Below are 10,967 nucleotides of genomic sequence, written 5' to 3' on the forward strand. Positions count from 1 at the left end.
TTTCTATCTCACAAGCTTTCCTAGTAGTCTAATTAGCATAGATTGATACACTTAGTCCTTTTGAGTTCGACCCTTTACTTACCCCTATACTCGTATTAGGGTAGTTTAGGTTATAAATAATTGGGAAATTCTCAATGGTAATCATTAACTATTTTTTTTTTCTCAATGGTAAAGGGCTCAATTTTTAATTATCTTTGGTAATCAAACATTAATGTGGTTAATCAAATGGTAACTTATGTTTAAGTGTTGGTTAATGAAATTGTTAACCATGGTTAAATTACACTTATTTGACTTATTTACCCTTAATTTTTTCCCTCCAATTTTTTTGTTCTGATTTCCCTAACCCATTTACCCTTAATTTATTAAAATCCCCAAATATCTCTCGATTTCTTATGTTTCCAGATTCTAGGGTTCTTCGTTTTGGAAACTAAGGCTTATGGCAAAATCGGGTTCATCCTCTGTATCAATGAAGGCTATCACCATGGACGACAATCTTGAGTGGGTGAAGGTTGTTACTTGCAATTGTTCTTCCCCAAAAATCGCGGCGGTGAAAGTATCTGAAACCATGAAAAACCCACGGAGGCTATTTTTCAAGTGTAGGGGCTGCAATTATTTTGCGTGGGTTAAGGAAGAAGATGTAGTCAAGGCAGGTGATGAATTCGAGGTCGAAGGTGCTTCATCTGCTTCTTTGAAGACAAAAGTCGAGGATTTGGCCAATTTCATGAAAAATGTTGTCAAAATGGCTCTGATTTTGTATTTTGTGTTATTGTTTGTTGTTTCTAAGTAGTAATGTATGCATTCCTTTGTTTTGGTATGCTATGGTTCATCAATGTACTGTGAAAGGCTTTTATGCTATTATCAATAAAATTGTTGCTACAATTTCTGAATTTGTTTGCATCCAATAACAGAACAGGATATAAGTAAATTGGATTGATAAACAATGTGAACAAGACATCAGTGAATTGCAACCAAACCTTATCAATATAAGCAATTATATCCAAAAAAACATCATAGCATTCAAATACTACCAATAAACATGTCTGATTTGGTTCACATAACTTACTGCCATGTCTGCTAACATAAATTACCTAGACAAATTGCATCATAACTATCAAATATGTCCATAAAACATCAGAAAAATAACCATATTTGTCCAAAAAACAAATTGACTTGTAACCAAGCTAACTAAGCAGGCTGGGAGGCAGAGACACCCTTCTTTGTTCTTGGTGACCTTCTTATAGGCTGAGATGAAGGAGCAGTTTTTTTTATTGAAGTTCTTCGCAAAATTCCTCTCCAATTCTCAGAGTTTGATTTTTCCAATTGATGAAGATGAACGATCAAACCCCTTCACTTTAAGTGATTTGACACAGTTGGTTGGAGTCAAATAAATGGGGGCAAAATCGTCTTTCCGCATCTTATGTCATTAACCGTGGTTAAATAATTAACCAACACTTAAACATAAGTTACCATTTGATTAACCACATTAATGTTTGATTACCAAAGATAATTAAAAATTGAGCCCTTTACCATTGAGAAAAAAATAGTTAATGATTAACATTGAGAATTTCCCTAAATAATTAATTTGATTAGGGCTAGTAGACCAACGACACTACTTAAACCCACGACCAACCCTCAATGTAGTCACTAATTACTTGTTGCATGTGCTAATTCAGTACTTGTTGGGTGTTAATTAGTTGAGCTTAAGTGGTTTAATTGCTTAGTTCTTGTATATGGCCATTGCTAGAACTATTATCCAAGCTTTCTCAACGAAGGATCGAGAGATGAACTTGAGTTAGCTCCCTTGTGCTTGATTGACTTGAAATGCCATGAGAATAGGAATTTCTAGTCAAGGGAATGTTTATGTCATCGTGATTATGCTTTAACACTTGTTTTATGCTTTGTAACCACGATAGTAGGTTGTATTTATGATTCAAGTAATCCCTCTAGCTTAAGAGAGTAGTTGGGTGCTTTAGATGATTTCCACTATTCTATCCCTTATTTTACCTTGTTTGTCCATGCTAATCGTGATTTGTGATGAAGTTGAGTGGTATAACCCGAGCCCTAGAATCCTCTAAATATTGTTAATCTCCCCTAGCTTTAGTTAATTTTGAACTACTACTTGTTACATAAAACCAACCCAATTTCGACATCATTTAGCTTATTTATGCGGTAATATCTAGGTGGGTGATTCAACCCCTCTCTTGGGTTCAACCCTTTCTTACCCTTGCTATTAGCTAGGGAGACCAAGATAGGACTTATTCTTTGGTAGGTTCGACGACGGCCTATCAAATGTGTTTGACTTTCATTTGACTCAATTGGCTTTGTTGAATGCATTTTACTTTCACTTGATTAAAAAAGCTTTGTTTGAATGTGTTTGACTTTCATTTGACTCAATTATCTTTGTTGAATGCATTTGACTTTCATTTGATTCAAAAAGCTTTGTTTGAATGTGTTTGACTTTCATTTGACTCAATTAGCATTGTTGCATGCATTTAACTTTCACTTGATTCAAAAATCTTTGTTTGAATGTGTTTAACTTTCATTTGACTCAATTATCTTTATTGAACGCATTTGACTTTCATTTGATTCAAAAAGCTTTGTTTGATGTGTTTGACTTTCATTTGAGTCAAAAAACTTTGTTGAATGCATTTGACTTTCATTTGAATCAAAAAGCTTTATTTAATTGTGTTTGACTTTCATTTGAGTCAATTATCTTTGTTGAATGAATTTGACTTTCATTTGGTTCAAAAAGCTTTGTTTGAATGTGTTTGACATACATTGGATTCAAAAAGCTTTGTATGAATGTTTTTGACTTTCATTTGACTCAATTATCTTTGTTGAATGCATTAGACTTTCATTTAATTCAAAAAACATTGTTTGAATGTGTTTGACTTTGATTTGACTCAATTAACTTTGTGGAATGCATTTAATTTTCATTTGATTAAAAAAGCTTTGTTTTAATGTGTTTGATTTTCATTTGATTAAAAAAGCTTTGTTGAATGAGTTTGAAATTCATTTGACTTAATTAGCTTTGTTGAATGCATTAGACATTTAATTGATTCAAAAGCTTTGTATGAATGTGTTTGACCTTCGTTTGACTCGATTAACTTCGTTGAATGCATTTGACTTTCACTTGATTTTAAAAGCTTTGTTTGAAAGTGTTTGACTTTCATTTGGTACAAAAAGCTTTGTTGAATGAGTTTGACTTTCATTTGACTCAATTAGCTTTGTTGAATGCATTTGAATTTCATTTGATTAAAAAAGCATTGTTTTGACTTTCATTTGACTCAATTAACTATGATGAATGCATTTGACTTTCATTTGATTCAAAAAGCTTTGTTTGAATGTGTTTGACTTTCATTTGACTATTGTAATCCCCCATATTTTAATTTAATTATAATTTATTTATATATTATTCTTGTAATTATATTTATGGTAATTTCATTAAATAAATTTTTTTATGGAAGGATTTAAAATAAACTAGTGTATTTTTATTGATTTACAAATAATTCTAATCTAATTAGAAATACTACTCCTAATCTAATTAGGAAACTAAAGCCCAAATAAAAAAACCCCAAAACCCTCAAACCCTTCTCCTCTTACGTAAAAAAAAAAAAAATTTCATTCATCCATTCTCCTTCTCTCTTTCACGTGAAACAGAAAAAAAAAACCCTTATACTCCTTCTTCTCCCTCCTACTGTTTCACGATCAAAAAAAAAAAAACACAAACCTGAAACTGCTAACTGCTGCTGCCGCCAGCAGCCACCGTCCCTGCCGCTGGACCACCGCCCCCTGCCGCCGCACCGCCAGCCAATCCACCAGCACCAGTTCGCCTCCTCCTCCCTTCTCTTTCCCCTTATTTCTCCTTCTCTTATTCTTGTTATTTTTAATTAAAGTTTCAATTTTTATTTGAATTCAATTATGAAATTATTACTAGGCTTTGATATTATGTATAAATTACAAAAGATTATAAATTTATGGGTTTTGTATGTTTAAATTAGTATATTAATTTTCAGATTTGATTATGTATGAATTTAGGGCATTAAAGTGTTGATTTTTCATGTTTAAAGGCTTAATTATGTACTAAATTAGTTACTTAATTATTCTATGTTCAAAGTATGTCAAAATATGATTATTTTGGTTGTATATAAATTTTCAGATTTAATAAAGTTTCAATTTTTATGGTTTAGTAGTGTTGATTTCATATTTTTATGCTTTTAACCTATAAAATATTTATTGTGGGTATTTTGTGATTGAAAAAGCTTTGAACTTTATATTCTAATCTTAAAAATAATTTTCAGATTTTATATCTTTTATTTTGAAGCCTCTAATTACATTGAATTGATGTATTTTTGGGTTTTTATCACACTAAATTGCTATATAATGACTATTTCAAATAATTATGCTTATGGGATTATTTTATATGCTTAAACCAAATTTTCAGATTTATTTAACCACTTTAAAGTTGCTGTAATTTGATATAAAACACTATATTTTCATGATTTTAACACATAAACTTGTAGTTGGGATGTTGTACTACTAGTTTTGGCTAGTGGGATTAATTTAAGGGCTTTATTTTAATGGTTTAAGAGGTTTTTAAATACTTTAGTATTGCTGTAATTTTAATTGCTTTGGTATTGATTTATTCCTTATTATTTGGTTTAGGAGAGGACTTTGTAGAAGGTGATTTCTAGTCTCTAAAGTGGCCAATCGAATTGTTTACTCAAGGTACGTACAAGTTACAAAACCTTGCTTTTAGGTGCATGTTTAAGGATGGATCGAGAACTTAGTATCATGTGTAGGGATGACTGGGTTAAATTGTTTGGTTATACATTGTGAATTTCATTTGATGTGCACTATTCCTTATTGCGATTATTGGTTATGTACTAATTATGCAAGGTGCGCTTTGAGGCAAAGGTATGTGATTGGTGAAATGATTTAATTATTACTCATTCATGATTTAATGAAATAGGATGAGTAAAGGAATGGTTCATGTCTTATAAGACAAGGTTAAGAGTTTGGGGTGCCTTATGCACTCAAGGTGTTTATACACCGATGTATAAAGGAATAAATAATAAATGTTGCTTGCCACTAATAAATCAAGAATTGAAATTGAAAAGTTGTTTTATTTGATTGAATTGATATTGGATTGATTGAATTGTTATGCATATGAGTCATCACCAAGTCTAAACCTGTAAATCACGTAAAGTGCAAGATGGATGAGCAATAAAACTCTGGATTGGTGCACTTCTGGAGTAATGACAATCAGGGGTTGGGGTACATGGGGTATTAGCCGTGTACTTTTCTCGATGTCGTCTGATCTACGAGTCTCTTATTTCAAATATTTTTCAAAACTAGGAGTTAGGTGAGATCTCATACTAACTACGGTCACGGAGTCGCGCCCGTGGTCGTTGGATGTTTATTGATGTTTCCGAAAGGAGGCATGGGGTTTTTCTTTATTGATGTTCCAAATGGGACATGGGTTTGACAACCTTGTCTATTGCTAAATCCAATGAATAAATTGAAATGAGTTAGCTACTATTAACTAGTGGAGTCTTAATAAATTGGATAATCGAGTCATGTGTCGAGTTTGTTATTTAATGATGCGTATGAATGATTACTAGTAGCATGATAGGTATTTCCTTATTTTACTTTGCAGCTTGTATGTACTCAGCTTTGCTGATTGCGTGCTTTTGTGTGTGTGTCCTTCTTTGGTCATGGGCTTCGCCTTTAAATGACCCTGTGACGATCCAATTTTTACACTTGTAATATTGCGGAGCAGATTAACCGCAGGTTCTCTCACATGCAGCATGCATCAGGGTTGTGGGATCTTGAGTAGAGAGTTGGTTGCTTTCATTTCATTTGCCTTGCAAGTTTGACTTTATTTTAACACGATTTTATTTGACACTATTTCTCTTGGTTTAAGTTTGTTTAAACATTGAATTTAATCACTTAGTATTTCTTTGGGGTTTTGAATAAGGGCCTTAATGGTTCCAACTTGTAATACTTATTTTGATTTAAATACTTTGTTTTGAGGTTTATTTAAAACTGTTTTGGTTTTCCGCTGGTAATTTCTGAGATAGCCTTAACGTTTGAACACGTGGAGGTAGCACACCAGTAATTCTCTTGAATTTGTTCAGGTTATATACAGGTTTCTCACAGGTTTTTAAGAGAGAATTATTGGGGTGTTACAAAGTGGTATCTGGGAGCTTAGGTTTAGATTTAATTACCACTAAAGCCAATTAGCTTAATATGTCTTAGGCGCCTAACTAACTAACTAACATTGAGGATTTAAGTTCAAAGGCTAAAGTGATTTTTCGAAGCTTAATATGTTTCAAATGTTTTATCTAAAATGATTTTGAAGTTTATTTAGTCTACTTGGTGAGATTTGGGTAGACTTAAGAAGGGAATGCATGCATATTTCATACATATCTTTACATTTTATTGTCACTTGAAGTGTCATTTTCTTATTTATCTAACATGTAGTAATTAATGTCTTAATTGATGTGTTTTGTGATGTGCTTGTGTTATGCTTTTGTATGTTCGTTGCGTTGGGATGACGTAGAAAGGAGATGAGTGACTCAGTAAGCACGTCTGGAAGCACGAATAATGCTATTAGGAACAACCCCGTTGTTGTGTCTGAGGATGAGAATGATGCGCGAAGTGAAGATACCTTAGAGAGGTTCGAAAAGACTATGACGCCAGATAATCCTGATGAAGAAGACTACCAGTATATACATGAATTTAAGACTGCGAAGAATAAGAAGCATAAGATTAAAACTTATACAAGAATGTTCCATGACTATACCCTTATTGACTTTCCAGATAAGGATAACCTTGAATGGCTACAACCACCACTGGAAGATCCAAATGCGGGAAAGAGAGCTACTAGGAATCCTAATCCGCTTCACAAGTATATAACTATTGAAGACTCAGATGATGAAAAGGATCCCGATTTTGATGTTAATAACTATGATGAAAAGAAAGATAGGAACAGCAATGTGATACCTTGAGATTTATTTTTTTTAGGGTAGAGTTAGCATGAATAAGGCAACTTGCCATTAATAATAGTTATTAGAACTTTATTATAGTATGCTTTAGATGATTGATTTAAATAAGTAGCTAGAGCTATAGAGTTATTATTCTTTGGGATTCATACTTTTATTTAAGTTATAATAAAGTCATTATTTTATATTAAAGTTTCATTTTACTAATATTTGTGAGCCAAAGAAAGTTAAAATAAAGATTTTAAGATATTTCCTTTGGTTATGATTAAACTAGTAAGAGTGACGTGGTATGGGGATTATTTTTCTTAACTCTACTTGAATTTGGGTGTGAATTGTGTTTATATTTGCATGATTCTACTTGGGACAAAGGGGTGCAAAGCAAGGTGCCCTTTTGAACCAATATATGTGATATTTATTATGATGATTCTGTGAGTATATGCGTATGGTATTTGAACTAGAGTATGATGTCCCTATATTTTCAGGCGTAAAACTACCATGGCCAATAACGCCGCCCTTGCTGAGGCCATCCGAATGTTGGCAGAGAATCTGAACCAAAACCGAGGGGATCAGCTTGACCCCCAGGCAGAAATGTTCAAGAAGCTAGCACAAGTAAGACCCCCAGTGTTCAAGGGAGGTGCGGACCCCACCTTCTTATAGAATTGGATACGCGAGTTTGACAAATTGTTCATGGCACTGAACTGCCCTGATAATCTGAAGGTGGATCAGGCAGCCATGTATCTTAAGGACGAAGCTAACATTTGGTGGAGAGATAACTGTGAGCTAGTGAAAGCCAAGCCTAACTTTGGTTGGGAGGTATTCAAAACCGCTTTAAGAGACAAATTTTACCCTCCCTTCCTAAAGAAACAAAAAGCCCAGGGGTTCATAAACCTGGAAATGGGGCAGATGACAATCTCCGAGTATTATAATAAGTTTATGGCACTTGCTAGGTTTGCCCCTGAAGTAGTACCCACTGAAGAACTGAAGGCTCAGAGATTTGAGCAAGGATTAACTAACCAACTGCAAAAAGACCTAGCGGGGAAGGTATTTAAAACTCTAGACAAGGTATATGAAAGAGCTGCCCACATGTACCATCTAAATTCTAAGAGTGTAGGAGAGACTGCCAAGGCCGGGGAGAAGAGAAAGGACTTTGGGAGACCAGAGCACCAAAGTAGCTATAAGAGGCCTAGAAATGGGAACTCATTTGATAGAGGTGACCAAACTGCTAGCAACTCTTCTAATGTTAACAATGGAGAGAGAACCTACCATTGTAAGAGGTGTAGGAGACACCACCCTGGGAGAGACTGTGATGGGAATTTAGTAACTTGTCGGTTCTGTAACAAGAAGGGGCACAGGGAATATGAGTGTTACACCAAACAGAAACAACAGGGAAATGGTGGGAATGGTGGGAACACCCAACAGAGGCCTAACAATTTCAACAACCAGGGGAACAGGGGAAATGGTCAGAATGGGAAGTTTGGGAATGGTAGCAACAACAACAACAGATCTGGCAACAGCAACAACAACTCAGGCAACAACAACAACAATGGTTACCAGGCAAGAAACAACACTCCCGGACGCTTGACTGTGATGAGCATGGGAGAAGCTGAGAGGTCCTCAGATGTAGTTACTGGTACTTTTTCTATTCATTCTGTCTCTGTCAACACTTTGTTTGACTCTGGAGCAGCTTACTCTTTCATTTCTACTTCTGTTGTGCGCAAATTAAACTTAACTGAGTCTAGTCATGTTGATGTGTCGGTCAGTCTGCCTACAGGCAAACTTTTCCATTGTAATAGAATATTCAAAGGCTTGCCTTTAAAAATAGGAGAAGCTATCTTTCCTTCGAATCTTATTGAGTTTAATCTAGGGGATTTGGATGTAATTCTGGGGATGGATTGGCTGAGTTCATACAAGGCCAAGATAGACTGTAAGATGCAGAGGTTGCAGTTGAGAGATCCTTTGGGTAAGATGGTGTCATATAGACGTTTAGGGAAGCCTTAGGGTTTTGGGATTATTTCTGCTTTGAAGGTCAAGAAGCTAGTGAGTAAGGGATGTCCATTGTACTTTTGCTGTGTCCAAGACTTGAGTATGAGTGAGAGTAGGCGGATGGAGGATGTACCCATTGTGAATGAGTTTTTAGATGTTTTTCCAGAAGAAATTTCGGGAATGCCACCTAAGAGGGAACTTGAGTTTACCATTAACTTAGTCCCAGGAGCTACACCTATCTCAAAAGCACCTTATAGAATGGCACCAGCTGAGATGAGTGAGCTAAAGGCTCAATTACAGGAGTTGTTAGACAAGGGGTTCATTAGGCCTGGTGCATCACCTTGGGGAGCACCTGTGTTATTTGTGAAAAAGAAGGATGGATGTTTGAGCCTATGTATTGATTATAGAGAGCTGAATAATGTGACTGTGAAGAATAAGTACCCTTTACCTAGGATAGATGACTTGTTTGACCAGCTAAAGGGGGCAAGTGTGTTTTCGAAGATTGATTTGAGGTCGGGGTATCACCAGTTGAAGGTTGCAGACAAAGACATTCCAAAAACAGCCTTTAGAACTCGATATGGGCATTATGAGTTTACTGTCATGCCTTTTGGGTTAACCAATGCACCAGCCATATTTATGGACTTGATGAACCGAGTGTTTCACGAGTCTTTGGATAAGTTTGTAGTTGTGTTCATTGATGACATTTTGGTGTATTCGAAGAATGAGGAAGAGCATGCTGAGCACTTGAGAACTACCCTTGAAACTCTTAGAAAGAACAAGTTGTATGCTAAGTTTTCTAAGTGTGATTTTTGGTTGGAGAAAGTTGCATTTTTGGGGCATTACATCTCGAAAGAGGGTGTATCTGTGGATCCTGCGAAGATTAAGGAAGTAAGTGAGTGGCCCACACCTAAGAATGTGACTGATGTTCGTAGTTTCTTGGGATTAGCTGGGTATTATAGAAGGTTTGTTAAGGATTTTTCGAAGATAGCTAGACCCATGACCACCCTTATGAAGAAGCAGAGTAAGTTTGAGTGGAATGAGAGTTGTGAGTCAGCTTTTCAAACCCTCAAAGAGCGATTGACCACTGCACCAGTGCTGATATTACCTGATGGGAGAGAAGGATTCGAAGTGTATAGTGATGCTTCGAAGCATGGTTTGGGATGTGTCTTACAGCAAAATGGAAAAGTGATCGCATATGCATCGAGACAACTGAAGAAACATGAAGTAAATTACCCTACCCATGACCTGGAGCTCGCAGCTGTTGTGTTTGCCTTGAAGATTTGGAGGCACTACCTTTATGGTGTTTCTTGTAAGATCTTCACAGACCATAAGAACCTAAAGTACATCTTCACCCAAGATCACTTGAATATGCGGCAACGTAGATGGCTAGAGTACCTCACAGACTACCATGTCCACATTCAGTATCATGAGGGAAAGGCAAATGTAGTTGCTGATGCCCTTAGCAGAATGTCGAGTCATAATGTCAATGCTTTAATTGTGGCTAATGAGTTGTGTGAAGATATGAGGAGATTGAACTTTGAGGTTATCAATCAAGGAGAGTTAGAGGGATTACTGAGTGCTTTAACCATCCAACCTACAATATTTGAGGAGATTAGAGAAAGGCAACTGGAGGATGAGTCGTTTCAGAAGATTAGGGATCGGGTGACTAGTGGTGCAGAGACTGAATTCAAGATTCATGAGGATGGGAGCTTGAGATATAAGGAGAGATGGTGTATTCCACAAAAGTGTGAGGATATTAAAAGAAAAATCATGGAGGAGTGCCATAATACACCTTATTCAGTTCACTCTGGGGAGATAAATTGTATAAGGACTTGAAAGAGTTCTATTGGTGGCCGAATATGAAGAGAGAGGTAGCTGAGTTTGTATCCAAGTGTCTGACGTGCCAGAAGGTGAAGATAGATCACAAGAGACCCATGGGAAAAGTACAACCCTTGGAGATACCGGAATGGAAGTAGG

General features: G+C 35.7%; 1 protein-coding gene across 1 annotated transcript; it reads left to right on the forward strand.

The window, feature by feature from the left end:
• The first annotated feature begins 436 nt into the window (after positions 1-436).
• On the forward strand, positions 437-10,826 carry LOC145613889 (uncharacterized). The gene is made up of 6 exons (XM_081668928.1): positions 437-753; positions 6,566-6,913; positions 7,490-7,616; positions 7,725-8,340; positions 8,692-8,778; positions 9,085-10,826. The coding sequence occupies exons 1-6, from the start codon at positions 437-439 to the stop codon at positions 10,824-10,826; spliced, it is 3,237 nt and encodes a 1,078-aa protein (XP_081525054.1).
• Positions 10,827-10,967: the final 141 nt, after the last annotated feature.

Source organism: Chenopodium album, chromosome 25 (genome assembly GCF_948465745.1).
Source record: "Chenopodium album chromosome 25, dcCheAlbu1.1, whole genome shotgun sequence".
In the NCBI taxonomy this organism is placed as follows: Eukaryota; Viridiplantae; Streptophyta; class Magnoliopsida; order Caryophyllales; family Amaranthaceae; genus Chenopodium; species Chenopodium album.